The 19,625-nt window shown below is 40.8% G+C and overlaps 8 protein-coding genes across 9 annotated transcripts in view; 3 read left to right on the top strand and 5 right to left on the bottom strand.

Annotated features, from left to right (window-relative positions):
• Positions 1-5,889, top strand: part of Mmd (mind-meld) — a 155,704-nt gene extending 149,815 nt beyond the window's left edge. For both annotated transcript variants that reach the window (XM_064065768.1, XM_064065767.1), the window contains exons 16-19: positions 87-157; positions 221-615; positions 671-1,047; positions 1,224-5,889. In XM_064065768.1, coding sequence (XP_063921838.1) covers positions 87-157; positions 221-615; positions 671-1,047; positions 1,224-1,482 — 1,102 coding nt within the window. In that variant the 3' untranslated portion in view covers positions 1,483-5,889. The remainder of the gene's footprint in view (positions 1-86; positions 158-220; positions 616-670; positions 1,048-1,223) is intronic.
• Positions 5,887-7,350, top strand: LOC135136481 (dynein axonemal assembly factor 3 homolog). The gene has a single exon (XM_064065775.1). It carries the CDS (start codon positions 5,959-5,961, stop codon positions 7,288-7,290), a length of 1,332 nt encoding a protein of 443 aa, XP_063921845.1. The 5' UTR covers positions 5,887-5,958; the 3' UTR covers positions 7,291-7,350.
• LOC135136478 (uncharacterized) lies at positions 7,301-9,666 on the bottom strand. The gene is made up of 3 exons (XM_064065770.1): positions 9,406-9,666; positions 8,536-9,356; positions 7,301-8,478 (listed from the first exon to the last, which is right to left on the bottom strand). The coding sequence occupies exons 1-3, from the start codon at positions 9,506-9,508 to the stop codon at positions 7,318-7,320; spliced, it is 2,085 nt and encodes a 694-aa protein (XP_063921840.1). The 5' UTR covers positions 9,509-9,666; the 3' UTR covers positions 7,301-7,317.
• Positions 9,667-10,665: 999 nt separating this feature from the next.
• Positions 10,666-12,588, bottom strand: LOC135136487 (putative acyl-CoA-binding protein). The gene is made up of 4 exons (XM_064065782.1): positions 12,464-12,588; positions 11,533-11,551; positions 10,923-11,037; positions 10,666-10,871 (listed from the first exon to the last, which is right to left on the bottom strand). The coding sequence occupies exons 2-4, from the start codon at positions 11,545-11,547 to the stop codon at positions 10,732-10,734; spliced, it is 270 nt and encodes an 89-aa protein (XP_063921852.1). The 5' UTR covers positions 11,548-11,551; positions 12,464-12,588; the 3' UTR covers positions 10,666-10,731.
• An 869-nt stretch (positions 12,589-13,457) lies between these two features.
• Positions 13,458-14,017, bottom strand: LOC135136488 (acyl-CoA-binding protein homolog). Its single transcript, XM_064065783.1, has 3 exons — positions 13,900-14,017; positions 13,738-13,852; positions 13,458-13,687 (listed from the first exon to the last, which is right to left on the bottom strand). Exons 1-3 carry the CDS (start codon positions 13,912-13,914, stop codon positions 13,560-13,562), a joined length of 258 nt encoding a protein of 85 aa, XP_063921853.1. The 5' UTR covers positions 13,915-14,017; the 3' UTR covers positions 13,458-13,559.
• LOC135136480 (Bardet-Biedl syndrome 1 protein homolog) lies at positions 13,996-16,341 on the bottom strand. Its single transcript, XM_064065774.1, has 7 exons — positions 16,100-16,341; positions 15,760-16,022; positions 15,308-15,714; positions 15,013-15,255; positions 14,739-14,967; positions 14,268-14,692; positions 13,996-14,217 (listed from the first exon to the last, which is right to left on the bottom strand). Exons 1-7 carry the CDS (start codon positions 16,108-16,110, stop codon positions 14,029-14,031), a joined length of 1,767 nt encoding a protein of 588 aa, XP_063921844.1. The 5' UTR covers positions 16,111-16,341; the 3' UTR covers positions 13,996-14,028.
• Positions 16,342-16,404: 63 nt separating this feature from the next.
• LOC135136484 (fibrinogen silencer-binding protein-like) lies at positions 16,405-17,743 on the top strand. The gene is made up of 4 exons (XM_064065778.1): positions 16,405-17,039; positions 17,102-17,185; positions 17,243-17,395; positions 17,447-17,743. Exons 1-4 carry the CDS (start codon positions 16,617-16,619, stop codon positions 17,741-17,743), a joined length of 957 nt encoding a protein of 318 aa, XP_063921848.1. The 5' UTR covers positions 16,405-16,616.
• A 2-nt stretch (positions 17,744-17,745) lies between these two features.
• LOC135136483 (putative nuclease HARBI1) lies at positions 17,746-19,316 on the bottom strand. Its single transcript, XM_064065777.1, has 4 exons — positions 18,865-19,316; positions 18,517-18,803; positions 18,267-18,464; positions 17,746-18,210 (listed from the first exon to the last, which is right to left on the bottom strand). Exons 1-4 carry the CDS (start codon positions 19,086-19,088, stop codon positions 17,813-17,815), a joined length of 1,107 nt encoding a protein of 368 aa, XP_063921847.1. The 5' UTR covers positions 19,089-19,316; the 3' UTR covers positions 17,746-17,812.
• Positions 19,317-19,625: the final 309 nt, after the last annotated feature.

Genomic DNA, 19,625 nt, shown 5'->3' with positions numbered 1-19,625 from the left:
CTTGCATGCCATCGATGTTCAGATTTTTACGCCCAATTAAACACTAATCAAACGCGTTTATCTGTGTGTCATTCGTGGATCCTCAGGGAGCATAAAATGCAGCAGTTGAAAAGGATGGGCGTCGGTTCCGCCAGCGAGGAGGATCAGGGACATTCAGGTATGTATGTCGCGAACGCTCACAATTACTCTTTCCCTAACGCTTAACGCGTCCGATCAACAGAAGAAGAGTCGGTGTCTTTCATCGATCTGCAACACAACAACTTGAAATTTCCGGAGAAGAAAGGCATACTGAAAAAGCCCGACTACTGCCTGTCGATGGGCGACGGCGCCCAGGCCGAAGAACTGTTGAGTCAGACCGAAGCCGCCATGACGCAGCTCATGTCCGGTACGGGAGCTTCCGAGGTGGAGCGCACCCTCAAAACCTTGAACGGTTATCACGAAGATATTATCACAGCTTTAAGGAAGGCTGCTTCGCATCGAGGCACTTCCACCCCGTCGGGCAGCACGAGCGCCCTCAGCGAAGAACTGCTACGAAGGAGTCTACAGCAGTGCGCCGACAGTTACTCGGAATACAACAAGAGGAGCAGCAGCCAGGAGAAGGTGTGCGAGCCGCAGGTGAGTAATCATTCGTCCGATGTCCGAATCCGGTCGTAACGCGCGTCGACATCAGGTCGTCATCGAAGCGGAGGAAGAGGACGAGGACGAGGTACCGCCGTGCGGTCCCATCAGGATTCGAAATCTGGAAGATCTGATCCGTCAGCTCGAGCACCATTCGCGGCACATGAGTCCGAGCGGTTCCGAGGACATTCGGATGTCGGAGACGGAAGCCGACCGGCACTACCGCCAAGAGTCCTCATCTGCCTGCAGCGAAAGCAGTCACCAGTCCCACCGGGAGAGCAGGTTCGTCTATGGCAGGTACCGGCAGCCGTCGGGACGTCTGCCCTATCCCCATCCCCATTCCCACCACCAAGCGGAGGAGGAGAGCATCTACGAGAGCGCGGACCACGACAGAGGGGCTCCTTGCGGCGACACCCCCGACAGCGAAAGGTAAATTCCGGCCGACGCTCAGATCGACGCGGACCGCCCGATCCGAACGGCCGGTTTCGACTTCCTCGGAATCGGATTTGTGGGGAAGTCGACCCGGGCGGGTCCGTCGGGCGTCGCTAATCGTCCGAGGCCCGCTACCAGAGTCTGGTAGTTGTGTTATACTTATTGTTTTCTAGTGATGAATTTATTCAAGCTCAGCAACAGATGGCCCGATGGGCGAGTGAGGACACGATGGGACAGGCCAGCGGAAGCGGCGTCGGGGGCGGCGGCGCGGTGCCCCGCGAGTACTTCCCTTCGCCGAGTAGTTCGACGAGCGAAGAGCCGCCGAGCATCGCCCGAGCGCCCGTCCCCGCACCGGGACCTCCCGTCGGACCGCCACACCCGGAACACGCCACCATCCACAGACCCAAACGTTACCCCGAGTATAAACACTGATAGTGACTGAAACAGGGTAGACTTTCGCAGCCCGTGACTTTACCTGTACATAATTTAAATGCGTGTGATGGTGACTGATCAACGTATATATATACATACTTATATATATATACCCACGTAGGGAAATTCTAAATTAATATGGGGACGGAAGGGTTCTGCACAAGCCCATAACTACGAAAACAGTTCTTTTTCCTCAGTCTCGAACGAGGGAAAGGGCGTGATTGCGATCGGTTCGTCGTCTGATGAGGAACGGTCTAGCACGCGAATACGTAGAAGATCGTTTAAAGAAATGTGTGCCGTGTCTCGTAAAATAGACGGATTACGTCGCATCGACTTTTGACATTAAAAAACAAAAGGCAATGAAAAAAGAACGGAATGACGTCAGCGCCAAGAAACATTTCCAAAATTTATTCTCTTAACGTACAAAACCCATTCTCTAGAACTGCGTCGGAGTGTTTTACAAAGATACCGATTTTACTTGTATCTAGTAACGCTCTAGGCGATCGGTACATTCAGAAGTACGTTTTGGAACGTCCAACTCACAGACTTGAAGTGCTATTTAAAATTTTTAAATTTCCCCCAACTCCGTTATTTAGACGCACATTTTATCGTACTTCTTCCATAATAAGTACACCAGATTTCATACATTTTGTGTATTACGAATTTAAAACGAATAATATCGAGTTGTAGCAAAGGAAAGTAAGTTTCCTCCTTTTTTATGCAACTAAGTTGTTACTGTATTTTGTGCCTCGTAAACTTGAATATGTTGCTCACTGACTAACGTTAACGATCATCTATGTATGCGCCTAGTATGAATTCTTCGAACGTTAAGGAAATGAAATGCTTTACTATTAAAATAGGCGAGTACTCCTAGTATTATTAACTTAAAAAAGCAATACAGACATTAAAATGATTTCTATTTGTAGACGAAAGTAATTTTATACGTGCATTTTCTAGAAACGATAATTTAACCAAGATATATTTCTAGAGACAAGAAAATTATCTGGTTGACTTCTAGCTTAAATTAGTGCTAAAAGCAGAATTCACCATCAGGGCGGTCGCGCTCCACGTGCTTTAACAATAAAGTTTGATTATGATTGCAGAGTGCATGTATGTTTCGTTTACAACATTTTTTTAAAAGCACAGAACTTATTTATGGTTCAAATCTAAAGCACAAATTTACAAAACCGACTTTTGCCACGGTGCCATAAAAAAGTAAACCTAAACACAATTACGGTATGTACCGCCCCTCAACACCAATATTGGCGTAATCGTAAACACTGAAACTATTTTACATTTCAACGCGGCAATATCGATGTGGAAGAATGTGTGTACCAAAATTACTTAAATTTTCATTTTAGAAACGTAGCAGAACAAAATTGAATAAAATTTGGCAACAGTTTATCATTTTGATTTTTTAATTTTTAAGTGAATAGTGTAGTGCCTACAAAAACGAACGTGCTACCTATTGTGCGCTATACAAGCAACAGGTAGCAACTTGTCTTAATTTCAAAATAGTTATAATCGTAGGACATTTCGCCTTTAGAATTCAGCACAACTTCGCGGCGAGTACCTGGTAAGTCAACGGTAGAATATCGAAACGATCGTCAACAACCGGCGACACGCCACAAAAGTTCCGATGAACTCGAAAAGTGAAATCAAATTTAGGCTTCCAGCATGCACAAGTCACCAGAAATGCCTTTAGTAAATATATTTCAGCATTTTTCCAAGTGGTTGTCTTTCGCAAAACATGCAAATTTCGAGTTTATACACTTCATCAGAGCTATCGTACCTCTTCGTACGCAATTTATTAGAGTCGAGGCGAACAAAAAAAAGGTCGACACAAACGTCGTAATCTTGATTTATTAATATGCTGCTCTAGTCTTTCACGTTGAGGGGTTCCAACGGTTACATCCTCTAAATTGATGGTTTCACCAATATCTACATGCGTTAGATCCCATCACAAAATGTATTACGTCTGGGATTAACGAAAGGACGTTCTCCCTCTAAACATCTCCACGCACAGTCTTGTCGTTACGCCAATCACCGTACTCTTCCTCGCGAAAGACTATTTGATTTCGACTTCTTGCATTAATCTGTTGTCGTGCAGAGCCCTTCGTCTGATTTCAGTTAATTCAACGTCGTCATCGTCAGATAGTTGCCGCGCGCGAATCGTAATCGCTAAAAAGACTGATCCGTCAAGACGACGACCTCGCCCCCTCAAAAAGACTCCCATGTTAACTAAGTGTAGTGTTCAGCCGATTTTCCCGGTTGACTTTTATAGTTGTTGACTATTTGTTTACAATAGACAGATTCTGTGCGACGGTGCGTTTTACCACAACAAAGGATGGAAGAGGATGTTTTGCATAATTCTAAATTTGTAATGTGGATAATGTTGGTAACTACCATGTTTTCGGCCTTAGTTATTGTATCGAACAGATCGGATGCGTAATACCTCGCACCAGCATTTCAACTTTTCCATTTCTACATGTTAGGGTGAAAGGTTCAGAACACAAATTATGTTCAGACTGGAGGATAATTCGGGCATAACGACAATATTAAATCTGGAAAAAGTAGTAGAGAAATTTTATTTATCATGTCTTGATTAAGCGACGCGGGAATTCAAACTCGGAATACTTGCTTGCGCATGCGCGTGCTTTTATTTTTGATTGGTCCTGAAGTTACGTTCGTTTTCCCCGACTAAGATTTTTCGACCAATAGCAGGCGAGGTAACCTTTAGTGGGGGAGAAAGGCGCAACGTCGCCAACGACAGAAATTTAAAGCCTGCTCAAGCGCAGTTTTAAAGGTAAACCGTTGCGGGTATTATCCGACCGATCTCTCTGGTACCGTACCGGCGTCCTTGCTTCCCTGGCCTAGAACGCTCGAGAGGTAAAGTCCGCCTGACAAGCGTTAAATTAAATTTAATAAAAAAAATGAATAAATCGAAATCGTTACAAGCGATTTTTTTATTGTAGTTTGTAAGTTAGTCTCCAATTTCTATTTAGTGATATTTCACGAGGCGGTGGCCTAAGTCAACAAACAACACATGAACGCAGTTATGTTAAAGACAGGTCGATTCGTGTCAACCTAGCTTCGCCACACCAATTCTTTTACGTTGAGCTACGTTGCAACGATTCAACTGTCTGAAAATACTTTTGTTGAGTGTACACATTGTTGAATATTTTTTACACTTTCCCTCCATTTCGGTGACGATTGTAAGGAGGCGTGCGGGGAGCTTCTTCGTTGCTGTAGACTTGGCGACGACGAAGCTTTCTTCCGGGCCTAGAAATGTACAGTACCTTTCAAAAAAAAGTCGTGAGTGGGTGCAGTACGTGTAGTGTTGTTCCTGAACGAATTGAGTTAGTTGTTAGATGATTACTATATGATCAATTCGTTTGAGCGGACGTCGATCCTTGAAGCCCGACACAAGTGTCCCTTTCTAACTGACATATCCGCCATTGGAGCCCAAGTCGGTCGCTTCGAGGATGAGCCGGTCCTCACCACGACTAAAACAATTCTAAATGCTCAGTAGAACCATTGCAAATTTTAAAGAGAAATATGAGAAAATAGTCCATGCAAGTAGTATGCAATGTAAATATGAAAAAAAAAGAACTGTAACTGTATGAAGTTACTGGAACGATAGAAATTGTTACATTCTTAAATTAAGGAATAATTGACAATTGCGCGTTTTTCGTTCGCGGGGCTCATCGGTTGGCACCTTAGTTCCGATTGAGTGATTTCTGACTGGGTTGTAAGTGCCTCTCAATGAGCGGACGACTAAAAAAAAATCAAAGCGTTATTTCATTTGCTTTTCGTCACGTCACTTGCGTTATAAATAATTGAATGTCAATTATTGCGTCCATATAAATAATCACCCGAAATCCGGTGTACGTTCAGTTTCTGACCCAAAAGTAATTGTGTAGCTTAGAAATTGCTGTACAATATTCGTTTTCGGTTAACCGATAGTATGTACAGTGCCAAACAAAACTGGTCCGTTAATAAAACAGGAACGTTCAGCATTTTACTTATCAAAACGCACGACTCGTTTCATTTTTTAGCACAAAATGAAAGGCACTAATATTGCAGAATACACACGATTTAACGACAACCAACTAACATTATAATGTTAAAAAAAAATGGAAGAATTTGCTCATTGTTGTATTATTTGTTTAAATCTTGTACCCTCTGTACATAATGTTACGTTTGTAATCGAATCTTATGATCTAAATTATTGTATTTAATAAATTTATTATGTATGTTGAGATTTATTTGTAAGGGGGTAGAAGATTTCAGGGTAATATGAAAAAATTTTCACATATACGCGAAATCACAGGCAAGTTTTTTAAGGAAAATAAGATGGATGTACATATAGTGTTATGATGATATACACTGCCTAATAAATAAATTATTACCTACGCGCATTTCATTTGCCCGTCCCCTAGCAACGTCGTTTGTTCGATAGCAGTCGCCGTCGACATGTTCTGGGGCTTGACTCCGTCCCTCGACATCCTCGGCCTCTACATCGAAGAAAACGAAACTCTGCCCGCCGAAGTGAACGTCCTTCTCGTAGGAGGTGCCGACGCCCGCCACATCCTCCACACCCTGGCCCGCAGATACCGTCATGCCCCCACCAAACTCAACTTCTACGTCGCCGAAGCGAGCCTCGAGACCATCGCCAAACAGCTGCTCCTTTTGAACGTCTCCTTCCAGCATCCGTCCGTGTTGGGTCTCATACCGAAAGCGAAGATCTTCATGGAACTGTACGGAAACGCCCTGGTGCGACCGTCGGTGGCCAAATTTCTCACCGCTACCGCGACAGAAATGGTCAAAATGGTGACCGATTACGACTACTTGGCGAAAGTAATGCCCTTTGTCAGTCTAGAAGTCAAATACAAAGAACGCGACTATCTGGAAAATTTGTTCAAGTTTTGGTGCGGCCGCGATGACTTTGACATCTGTGACAGCTGGGATCGACGTTTACGCAAGAACTTGGGCGTTCGGTACGACTCTAGATTAGGTGCCTTCGACTGGGACCTTCACATGAGGTTACATTCGATCGGAGGGCGGCAGATATGCAGCCAGGAATATCGCAATTTTCGTTCGACGGGAGTGGCCTTCAGTTGGTTGGAATCTGAGGTGTCCAAGCCGAACCGTTCTATGGTATGCGTGGTGATTCCGAACGGAGAGAAGTTCGTCCATTGTGGATATTTGGGGGAGATGAGCACCGGACCTTTTGTAGCTTACGGCTTAGAGTGCGAAGACGAGAACTACCTGAAGCACACGAACGGCCAAAACACGTACAGAGCGACGGACGTTACGGAACGCAATCTGTGCCAGATCTTCCACGAGATTCAATACGGAGCAGAATACACTCATCGAACGACGTCGGACGTGAAGTTGGGGCCGGTCGTTATGAATTTAGGCGAAAAACGCGTCATCGATATAAAGGCTAGCGAAAGCGAAAAAGTTGCGACGAATCGTTGTTTCGAATTGGAGAACGTAAAAATTACGTTCATTTCGTTGTCGTCGCTGCCGCTCATGAAGCACAAGAGCGACTACAGGGAATTTTTTCATGTTATTTATTTCGGATGTTTTTACGTGAAGCACTTGTGTAAAGAACTCATCAGCCACGTGGCTGCCGCACGTGCGCTAATTTTGATCGAGAATCAAAAGTTTGTGGTAACACATAGGGAGAAGGAACTTCGTGAATTTGACGAGGAAATTAAAAAAGCTTTAGATGGAGCTCCTCGCAAGGAAACGGCCTTTGATCCGTGTCAGGATAATTTTGCAAAGTTTGTTAAACTGTAAATAAACCTGCTTGCTTACTGTTAATCTTTATTTCTGTTTTTTCTTCAATAATACAGTTTTATTTTTATTTTTTAAAGTACCAAGTTGTTTCTTCTTCATTTTTTTTATTTTCTTGCCCAGCTTCAAGCCAACTTCTTTAGGAACGTCTTTCCAATCTATCTTATTTGCACCCACCGTGTTGCTCTTCGCTTTCGTTTTCTTCGACGATTTCTCTTCATTTCCGGACTTCTTGTTATCCAAACCCGTCTTTTTCTTCTTTTCGTTCGCGACGGGTTGATTTTTGACGCTTTCACTTTTCTTTTCTGCTTGCTTTTTCACTTTCTTTGTCTTCCCACCTGGAACATCCTCCCCATTTTTAATTTTTTTACTCGTGCTTTCCACTTCTTCCGCCTCTTCTTCCACCTCTCTCTTCTCTCCCTTTTCCTCGCCGCCACCGCCCTTCGGTACTAAATTAGAAAACTTCTTAAACTTGGCGACGAAGAAACCGTCCATATTGTGTGCGTGCGGATAAAATCGTTTCGTCAATTTCATACTCGGGTGGAATCTAAACTGTCTAAAATTCGTGAAACCTTCGGTTCCAAAATCCAGTCCTGTATCGACTAACTTAACATTTCTCTTCTTCAACGCGTAATCGACAACCCATTCATTCTCCTCGGGCAAAATCGAGCAAGTCGAATACACCAGATAGCCTCCACTTTCTGACTTTGCATTTAAGCAATCTATAGCCGCCAACAGTAATTCCCGTTGCAAATTATAGCACCTTTGAATGTCCTGCTCATCTTTGTTAATCTTCACGCTCTGATCTTTAGCGATCACTCCCGTGCCAGAACATGGAGCATCCAAGAGAACCCTATCGAAACCCTTCATGATTGTTGGGAATTTCCGTCCGTCCATGCACGTTATTACGGAATTGACGACCCCCAAACGGTGGAAGTTTCCAACGATAGCTTTCGTACGATCGCTGTTCACGTCATTAGCGAAAAGAACCCCTGTGTTTTTCATGAGGGCGGCTATGTGGGAGGCTTTGCCGCCAGGAGCGGCGGACATGTCGAGAATTCTTTCGTTTTCTTGAGGGGCTAGAGCCATCACAGGGAGAAGACTTGAAGCACCTTGGAGGATGTAATGGCCAGCAAGGTACTCGGGAGTGGCTCCAATAGGAACTTGAGAGGAATAGATGACAAGGCCGACCTGAAACGGTTAAATTATTCATTTTCACAATTGCCATTAGTTGCATAGTAAAAGTACCTTGCTCCATTTGCCGACAGGGTCTAGATTAACCCCCCTGTTTATTAAAGCCTGGGCTAAGTCCCTCCTTCGTGTCTTCAAACTGTTTGTTCGGATGGTGAGAGGCCTCTGCACTTCACTGGCCTCCAAAAACTCTAAAAGTTCGTTGAGAGGGAAAAGCTGCATCAGCTTCTCAATCAAGAACTCATTGTAACTGTAATATGTACAAAGATCGTTCTTCAACATCTCCAAATACTCGGAACGGGAATGTTTCTTGTCTCTTAATTTACTAAAATCTGACAAAACGCCAACGACGTCGCGAATCCTCTGTTGAACCTCTTGTAAGCTTGCAGTCTGTTCCCGTTCTTTCTTAGAAGGAAACTGAAATTTCTCCTGGTCACCTATGTTCATTTGCAATTCTTCTTCAGCAAGTTTTTCATCTTCCTCTTGTTTCTTCAAAAGTTCTTTATTCTGTTTCTCAATTGGAAGCAATTCATCGTCTGAAGATTCATCAGTAACGTCGTCCAAAGTCCCCATTTTTAAATTATCGTCGCTGCTGCTATCATCTGACTTGACAACAGTTTGCTTTTTCGGTTTAAGCCACTTTTTGTTATCATCAGTGAAGCCCTTACTGTCGTCTTCTGATTCACTATCAGGAAGGATTTTCGTGTCATTTTGACTGATTGAAGGTTTTAACCACGCCGCTGTGACTTCCTCCGATTCTGATTCGCTACTTTCTCTCTCCACTTCAGGGGTTTTTATCGGTACACTTTTTTTCTTTTTTAATCTTTTCTGTTGACGTTGTTTTTGGCGGTGGCCCAATTTTTTCGCCACTGGCTCATCTGAAATTATCTTTGTAAAAGAAGAAACGATTATGTGTTTTTTTTTTACCTTGCAATGCTTTCGGAAAAGAAGGATCTTTTTGTTTCTTGGCTTTCTTGCCGGGGCCCCTTTTTACAACCACGCCTTCGTTAAATTTCGCTTTTCTACCCATTTTTATTAGTCGCGAGTATTTACGGTAACAAACACACGTGCTGCATTTAAAATGTGAAAATCGCAAACAACAAAACGAGGTTATGTTTTACGTCATTCCGTAATACCAACCAAGTGGCAAAGCAAATTTTGGTGAAATAACTAGAATCACAAAACGCTCATATCATAATCTTGTGTTGTGTTTTGTGATTAAAATCACCAGAATTGTTTATGGACACGTACAGGGTCATCAAAATTGATTGAGAGAGTTGGTACTCCCTGTTTTTGTCGTGAAGTTTGTCAACCTTATGACAGATTTGTTTAAGGTTATATGGCAATGAATTCAGTGGCGTGACAAAAATTAGAAACTTCAAATCTGACAACTAATAATGTTTTTACCAAAAAAAAAGTCGAAAAAAGACGCCACTGAGTTTTGAAATTTGAAACTTGAAACTTCAAATCTGACAGCTAATATTTTTATACAACTTAATAAACCAAATTATTCAAGTTCAGGTTTACCAACTCTCTCAATCAATTTTGATGACTCTGTATTTTAAATACATATAATAATCCTGTGTTGACAACGATTATCGTTTTGCTTTGTTTCTATCTCAATTATTGTTAAGTTGTTATGCAACCAGTCAAACTCATATCGGGGAAAAATTAGGTTATACGGAAAAAATAAAATAATTATCAATCCAGGGCAGATAAATTACTAGTCAACATTATATTTCATCGAAACGGTTGGTTAAATGGAAAGAGGGAAGTCAGGATTTGTCAAACTGCTCTTATAATTGTCATTTTTCAGGTCACGTCGCATCAAGCCACCAACCTCGAGCAAACGAAATCCCTAACAATCTTGGTTTTGTCAGTAGTTAGGCAACCCACAGTTAGTTTCTTGCTTGTGGCACCTCCACCATTTTTAATAAATACTAAAATTCTCCAAATCGGTTACAAGTTGCACAAATCGATCAGTTAAAGTATCTCAATACCAACTGCAACTGAACCGAACTGTTGTCGAGCAAAATGGTAGGTCATTTTCTACTTTCAATTCCACGGGCCTTTAATGACACCTCATATAGGCAACCAAATAAACACGAATTTTGACTCAGCTGCAAGAACGGTCGTTTAGGACACTTCTGCTTGAACGCCTGCAACCGACATTTCATGAAAAAACACTTTGAAAAATGGTGTTTATTCCCCAATTACAAAAAACTGAACAAATGATGCAAAGAAAATAGTAATTTATTGTAGACCGTAGGCCTGGATCAATGCTTCGGCTTTGGCAATGTACTGTTCTTTTGCTGAGTCTTGAGAAGTGCCTTTTTTCGCGTTCCACGCGTCCCACTTGGATTTGCCTTTCAAGTCTAGCATACCCGGTCGGTCTAAAAAATTTTATTAGAAAACGTCACATGAAAAAATAAATGCGGACATACCTGTGTTGACGTCACCGACGGTGCCCTGTTTGAACAGGCCGTAAATTTCCAAAAGCTCGGTGTCCTTTGGTTTTGCTTTCAGCTTCTGGACATCATCAGCGGCTTTTTTGAATCTCTACAAAAGACGTTTGTAAAATGTATCTATGTAGGCGTTCATCGCGAATGAAAATTTTACCAAATCAATTTTTTTTTTCTGTATTACATGAAAGATATGTTACTGAAACTACTGAAAATATTGATAGTTATGCCACATATTTATAAATCATTTGACGTAATACTTGACCTATTTTAATTTTGGTGTACTATTGATTGCATAATTAACTTTGTTAATAAAACGCACCTTACGCGATTATGAGCAGAGATAAGGTAACGTCTTGCAATTTTTTGTGTACATTGAGTAAATATCTAAAACTGATTATCTTATTTGATCTACAGAAATATTCCGTCTGTAGAACAAATTAGAAAACATCGGAGGCAGGTTTTCACTGATTATTTTAGTCTGGAATTTTTATACTCGTTCTTTACACTTCAAAAAAAAGTACATAAAAATTGTCCGTCTTCTTCTAATCGACCTTTCACCCAACCTAACGACAATATCGCACGTACTCACCTCGTCCAAGGACATGTTTCTGAAAAAAAAAAAAAACTATTGATTATAATATATCGATGTTACCAGTCCAAAGTACACAAAGGTGTCAAAAATTTTGCACGACGTTTTAATTAAAATTATCAAATAATCTACAAAAAAGCAAACAGTAAATATAGGTGGCATTGTGATTAAATAATACACAAGATCCACTCGAATTATGACTTATCACACTTCAAACAAAACGAAAAAAAATATATATCAGGATAATCTAGTGGTGATACGAGAAGCAAAGTTTATCAATCACAACGTGTTGCGGGTGCAGAAACTAAATACATACACGATATGTTACCGACTAATAAATTCTCGAAGAAAAATATTTCCGCTGCAACGGTACAAGCCATGAAGGAATTTCGGGTCAAAATACTGAAAACGACAGAATAATTACCAATAGCTGCAATTACCGATGCTTGAGTAACGAAAGGCGACGGGAATGTCGTCAATGCTGATTTGTCATAACTGAAAACTATTTCAATCGTTGAATTCATTACACTCACGAAACACATTTACACACAAAGGAACATGAAGCGTCATAAATTTTAAATTTTAAGAACAGTAAAAATTCAAATTTTTGCCGCCCCGAACCGGCTCGAGACGCCGGCAGTTAACAAACTTAGCTAGAACACGTCCACGACGTTATAGTTCTGTCTTCCTTTAACTCGCTGAAACCTGTATATACGTCTCGCTTCAATAATCACTGTAAGTTGTTTGCTCATGGATATAGACTGCAATTAACACGACTGATTGCAGGAAATGCCACCAAACGTTTTTATGGTAAATACGGTAAATATTGCGGTATTACTGTATCTACGCGCATAACGTAAAAGGACGACGTTAAAAAATCCTGTTTTTGGTAAACCGGCCATACCACATTTGAAAAAAAAAGAATACTTACGCTGAAAAATTTCTGATAAAAACTTGTGCACTACCAAACTTCTACAACACGTCTGCGACTGTGTGGTACAAAAGGACACGTATATAGAGTTGCTTAGGCGAGTGGCAAGTGGAAAGGGAAAACGTGAGACAAATGGATGAGTAGACGAATTAAACTAAAACTATTGGTTGATTCGAACGTGGTGTGGGATTAGACTGAGAGTAGCCGTGTTGGAGACAGAGAAAACAACAAATCTATGTACGAAAAGACATTGCTTGATTGGTTTTTATATTCAAGGAGAAACGAACCGTAAACAAGAGATTGTCATTTGTTTGTAGCAGAATGTTTAACACGAATGTTATTTTATGTTAATAATTTTGATGTATGTTCTTTTTGTGGCGCGATGTTCAAGGTTAAGATGAGGGTCAATCGATTGCATTAAAGTGGGGGTATAGGCAACACATAATTCGGGACAGCCCATATTATGTGTTGCCTGACTATCAGTATAAATACGGTTAAAATATTTGAGAATGTTGGAATTATTTATTTCCTAAAAACTATTACCTCGTTGTTTATTTATTAATGTTTGCTTATGCAGCACTTTTAAAATCCAACTAATACAAACATTTTATTGTACAAACAAAGAACCAGTTACACTTTGAATTACGTATTCATTGTTAATTTATAATTTTTTTAGTATTCGGCCACTGAATTACAAACTTTCGAATACGTTCAAAATTTCTAAGAAATGTATTAACCAAAACACCTAAAATTCGCACCATCCACACAGAACAAGACAAACATCGTCAAAGACATGAAAACTTGTTAAAACATTCATTCCAAAAACTTCGGCTGGACAATTATGTATACAAAAGTTGAAATAGTCTTCTTCCGAAACTCATTTACCACATGCATACTTACACGAACATTAACACAAACAACGCTTTGCGCCATCGATGACTAATTGAAAAAAAAATGACTCGACAAACCACAATCATCACTAATTCCACAAAAACCAGTTTCCAACAACTTTTATTAAATTACGAAATACTAGAGTGTATGCAACCTAATCTATTTTTCAAAGCACGTCGGTGTTGCCATGTGTTCATCTTCTTGTTCAGGCATAAGTTCCAGACAAACCTTGCACTTTTTCGATGTACTTTTGCTTAGCCAAATCCGCAGCAAGTCCTTTTTTACCATTCCAGGCCTCCCATTTTGCTCGCCCTTGTATATCCGACGGCTTCGCTGTGCAACACTCATAAGTTTATGACGACTTTACGACGTAAACTACTTACGAATGTTAATATCTCCGAGCGTCGCCTGTTTGTAGAAGGAATAAACTTCCAAGATATCTGAATCTGGGGGTCGTTTTGAAAACGCCCTCATTTTCTCGCAGGCAGATTTGAATTTCTGTGAAAAAATACTGTAAGGGATAGACAACCAACACTGCAACTTACCTCGTCCAGAGACATAGTCCGCACTAACGCAAACACTATGGAGTTCGCTCTTTTATAAAAGGGATACGTGTCAAAGTATTCATTCAAAGTCCAAAGTTAATGTCACATTTATTGCCCGACAACGCATATTTACAACAACAGAGTAGTTATTTCAGTGGGTGGCATATTAATAGTAGCGGCTAAGACAGGGTGGGCTTGGCCTTTGCGTATCACGAACACCCTTATTGCCTGTCCCGGGAGTTGTTCTTCTCCACTTTTTAATACTTCGGTTACTTTAGTTTCAAGTTTGTAGGACAAACCCGGAGGTATTAGAGGCACCTATAAGTTACCAAAAGGTGGTACCGGTCGTACTTGAACCCGCCACTTACCGTACTCAGGTAGCTCGATAATTTATAAATTGTTGGTTTAGCGTGAAACACCACTGAGAAATTTGAAACGGCTTTGTCCCCGTTCATATTTTCCAAAGTCAAAATGAGAGTAAATTTAGGTCCCAACCCCAAAATTTGCGCCGATAGCTTGACTTGTTCTTCGGCATTCCCCGCTCCCGACTGCTCAGTTAAATTCTGCACCAAAGCCCTGGCCGCCGTCAACCTTAAGTTAACCAAATCCTGCTGGAAACTCTGGTGCATTTGCATAGGATCCTGCCTCTCCCTCATGCTCTGCTCGATAAACAACTTGCTTCGTTTGGGAAGAGGCAGCGGCTTACTTTGCAACGTAGGCACCGACAATTTATCCTGATTCGACAAATTAAAATCGGCGGTGCGTTTCAAAATTTTGAAGTTGATGGTACCACCTGCAAAATCCACCAAGAAAAAAAAACAACCGCGGCTGCGACTTACCCATCGTTATGATGACCATCACGTGTTCTTCTTGTCCCAGTTGCCCGAAAACCATCGCCGATGGAGTATCAGGTGAGTTCGTGTAGTCGACGGTTTGGCGACCGTGGTACAGATGGACGGAACCACCCTTCAAACCTACTGCTATCAAATGTGTGCTTAAGTGTTTCAGAGGGACGAGGCAGAGGCACGTTATCGCGTTTACTGTAGCTGCAGACCATACTCTTTGCCCCTACAAAACCACGTTAGTACCGGTTGAAGTCGTACCAAACCGTACCCTTTTAGTGTAGCAGTGCAGCATTTTCGAGGTGGTACCAATGATGATGAAATTGTCTCCCGGAATTAGTAACAAGTCGATTATGTCTTCGTTCAGTTGAACTACAGGTTTACCTTCCAGCCATCCCCTGCGTAGTACGCATATGCTATTTTCTCGGCAGGCTACCACGATTCGAAATTCGACATCATACATTCCGGTCGTTTTGATTATAGTCGGCGTGGACTTAACATTGCAAACGTTAGCCTTAAGAAAGATAGTTATTACTTAGTGGACGATTAGAAAGTGACGATCGTACTTGATGAAGAACCGTGAAAATCTGGGGGTCCAAGACGTAGATAATACCATCTTCGGTACCCAGAACTGGGCAAGCCACCGCTAAAGCATCCTGCGAGCTCCGATTGAGAGTACTCATGCAAACTATCGGTGAAGTCTTGATGGGCGTAATCCCGACGTACCTCTGGATGTATTCTTGCGCTTGGTTGGGTTGGAGATTCAACAACTCTTGACTGCGACCACTCAGCTGGTTAAAATTCACAGATTTGAGATCCGTTATTAGCTTTTGAGTGTCGTAATTCGGCTCGGCGAACAATTTCCAACATTCTTCTTCCAGAGGGGTTAGAGGGCCCGGGGGTACGCAAAACTTATAAAACGGTTTGTTATTCTTGAAAATGAGAAGATCGGAGCTACAAGCCACTGCAACAGCTACAAAAAGAATTACAAAGTACTAACAAGGGTGTGGAACGGAACCTGGTACTCTCGGTTCCAAATCGTCCGTGTAGAAGCTTATAACAGAGCTCGGTACGTCCGGTAGTACTTGATCCGAGGTGAGTAAAGTGCCTTTATAAACTTTCAGTCTGCTTCTCTTATCGGTTTGGATTCTAACATCCGTGAGTACCAGTTTGTAGTCTCCGTCCCCGGAAACGTCCGCCAAGATGACATTTCTTGCAAACGTCGTAAGCCCAGCACTGCGGTCGGAATGGGCTTCCAACCAACGTGATATGTTCAAGTCGCTGCAAGATGATGTAAGATCGGTATTTATGTGCAATCATTATGTGCAGGTGTTGTGAAATGAAATTCCAAAGCTTACCCTCGACTCATTTGCAGTTATTTTATGAAAATCTATTTTCGACGTGTACGTGTTTGTGTTTGGTTACCACGGAGTGCTGGGATCGATATCTGCGCTCTGGTCGTCCGGTAAGTTTAATGCCCGTTTGCACCAGTTCTGGTTAAATGTGGCCGTTTGCTAACCACCGTTAAAGTTAACCATAGGGCTAAACAAGACTTGCTTTGCACCGCGCGTTACAAGACCCAATGTTAACTAACCAAAGGTTAATACACGCGTTGTTTGGCAACGTCGCAAATTTGAGGGTATTTGATGATAGCCGTTGGTAGCATTGGTGTGCGCACATGGTTTTGTGTACCAAACAGAGACTTTAATTAAAGTCGCTGGTACCAAAGAGGTTAGAGACAGCTGAATCTGCTGTTTACTCTTCGTTCAGTGAGTACATTTTAGCGCATCAAACGAAAGCGACTCTTGATTACTTATTACCTTGTTACTAGTGATGTAAGTATTGTTGCTTTAATTGCAGTCAGTTTTTTAAGTTATGGAAGGCAGAGGAAAAAAAAGGATGCGTGCACCAAACTTTTCCATTGACGAAAAGTTGCGAATTTTATACGTTATAGAAAAGTATAAGGATGTGGTTGAGAACAAAAAAACCGACGCTCTAACGTGGCAAGAAAAAAATGCAGCGTGGACTAAAATTACTGCTGAGGTAAACTCAAATGGTAGTGTACCTCGCACAGTGGAAAATATTAAAGGTTTCTTTGAAAACCAAAAAAGAAGTACTAATAAAAAAGCTGCAGTTGAAAAAAGGCAGTTGAGGCGAACCGGGGGAGGCAGCACAACTGCTATTGTAGATGATCCCACATTTGGGATCACTATGGAAATTTTAAATAAAAAAAATATTTATGGATTACAAAACCTTTATGATGGAGATGGCGACGATTTAGATCCTGGCAATTCAAAAGTAAGAATAAAGTTATTTATGTGGTGGTGTACAATAAATATATAAAAATATACATATTGTAGGTTGATGAACAAACATTCCAAGGCGCAGCAAGTACTTGCGAAGAATACGAAGATACTTTACAGGGGCCCTCTATTAATTCAAAGGTAACGTTATAAAGCAAATATTGCAAAAATGTAAATGTTTACATTTTATACTTTTAGGTTGAAAACTCGACAGATTGGGGCAATTCATGCCCAGCCCAGTTGCAGGCTCCAATGAATCCCAAACTGGCGGCACTCATTGACAGGCAAACACAAAAACAAATTGAAGTCCCTGCAACTCCGTCAACGTCAACTTCATTTACTAATAAAAAAGTAAGTTGTAGTTTTTCTTTTATTAAAATTTAACAATTATGCACATTACAGCAAGAAAATACATCACACTCAAGGAGAAGACCATCTTTGCACTCTTCAACAAATGTGGCCAGAAAATATGAAGAAGTGGCAGAAAAGAAAAAAACATTATATGATATTCAAATTTCCATTTTTCGAAAATTTCAAGAGCAGCAGGAGGAAATGGCTCGTAACTATCAGCATGATTTAGAAGAGAGAAGAAAACATGACGAAAAGATTCGTTCTCTACAAATTCAAAAAGAAGTGTTGGACATTGAAATAAAAAAGGCCCAATTAATAGCTCTACGGAAAGGGATAGAAAATGAATAACATTATTAGTGTTATTAATATTGTATTTTATAAGTATTAATGCTAACAAAATGCTAACTATAAATTAATTCATAAATTTCCAAAATAATTTTGAATCAGAAAATCCCTCGTTCCATCCACATGCCTTCGGTTCCTAATATCCCCAGGTGCAACTATTTGCCCATCCTGGATTAGCCTTTCTAGCTGCTCTTCATTAACCAATTCAGGAAGAGGTGGAGGCACATTATCATTGTGGCGGAGTGCCAAATTATGTAAGACACTTGCAGCTACAATGATAATTAAACATGTGTCAACTTTTAGCCTACACCCATAAGCTAGTATAGGGAATCTTCTCTTTAAAACGCCAAAACATCTTTCGATAACATTCCTAGTCCTAATGTGGCTTTCATTATATAACTGCTCTGGAGGTGTTCTCGGATTTAATAGGGGTGTCACTAAATACTTCCCATTTGCATAGCCACTGTCACCTAAAAATGTTATAAATAAATTTGAAGGTAAAAAAGTAATAGGTCTTATATTTTACCAAGAAGTAGACAATTAGGATATACATTGTCCTCAAAATCATCTTTAATACGGCTATGGTTAAAAATATTAGAATCATGGGCAGACCCTGGCCATCGAGCAACAACATTCATTATTTTCAAATTGGCATCACAAATCACTTGAGTGTTGATAGAAAAGTACTGTTTTCTATTGCGATATATTTCTCCATCAACTCCACCTAAAATTTACAAATAACTGAAAATTTCAATAAAATATATGAAAAACATTACCGGGAGATTGAATTTTTACGTGGGTACAATCAATGGCCCCTACAACTTTTGGAAATCCGCTAATAGAAAAAAAGTTCCGTTGATTTTCACTCATTTCGTCATTTGTACTAGGAAATTTTATATGTTGTCGATACAATCTTGCAATTGCTTCGGAAACTCTTTTCACAATTCGTGACACTGTCGACAAATGCATCCCCATAAAATCAGCTATGTTCTGAAGGTGTCCTCCTGTCGAAAACACTCGCAAACACGTCAAAATCTGATTCATGGGCGAAACAGCATTATTCCTAAAAGCAAATTCGATTGTTGTTTTGGTAACAAATATTTTTACATAGGTAATATTCTTACATATCAGATGGGAATTCCAATTCACGTTCAATCGATATTAATAGATCGAGAACACACGCTCTGGACAGTCGAAATCGACGACGAAAAGCTGCATCGTCCAGAGTATCAAAGTGGTTATGACGCGTATAAAGTTGTCGAGGCAAACCATTGAAGATGAAGTCGAGTACTTCAACATCCTCCACATCCTCCTCATCCTCATTAATTCTTATTTCAATTTCCATCATTTTTCTTTTTTTCTACACAACGATATGGCTCACACACCAAAGACGCCACTTGCCACACTTGTAAGATATATTTAATGAGAGCTGCACAGCTGATCACGCGCCGCCATCTTTACAAATAGTGTCTGTTAACTTAACCACCGCTTAACCACCACCCAATCTGCCGATTAAATTTGGTCGTCGTTAGTTCGAGTTAACTTACGGTTAGTACGCGGTGCAACGAAATTAACAAAATAACGGCCGGTTAAATTTTAACCAGAACTGGTGCAAACGGCCATAAATGTTTGAAAGTGTTAAGATCTTGTTAGTGCTTATATGATCGAAGGATCGTGTATACTACGGAAATGATGATAATTTGTTTATATTAAATTAAAATTTTAAAACATAATCGTAGACTGTGAAAGGCGGGGTGAAACATTTCCACTTCAGTTTGAAAAGTTGGTTCTATTTTTCAACGCGAAATTGTAACTGTTAGTGTGCAAAATATCAGTCAATCTGTCGAAGTTTCTCTAATCAGAATTCAGACGTGTTCGTTTATGT

The sequence above is a fragment of the Zophobas morio genome, unplaced genomic scaffold (assembly GCF_036711695.1).
Source record: "Zophobas morio isolate AGI-343-1 ecotype UQ-CSIRO unplaced genomic scaffold, CSIRO_AGI_Zmor_V1 ptg000026l, whole genome shotgun sequence".
NCBI classification, from domain to species: domain Eukaryota; kingdom Metazoa; phylum Arthropoda; class Insecta; order Coleoptera; family Tenebrionidae; genus Zophobas; species Zophobas morio.
This window is presented reverse-complemented; position numbering and strand designations above follow the sequence as displayed.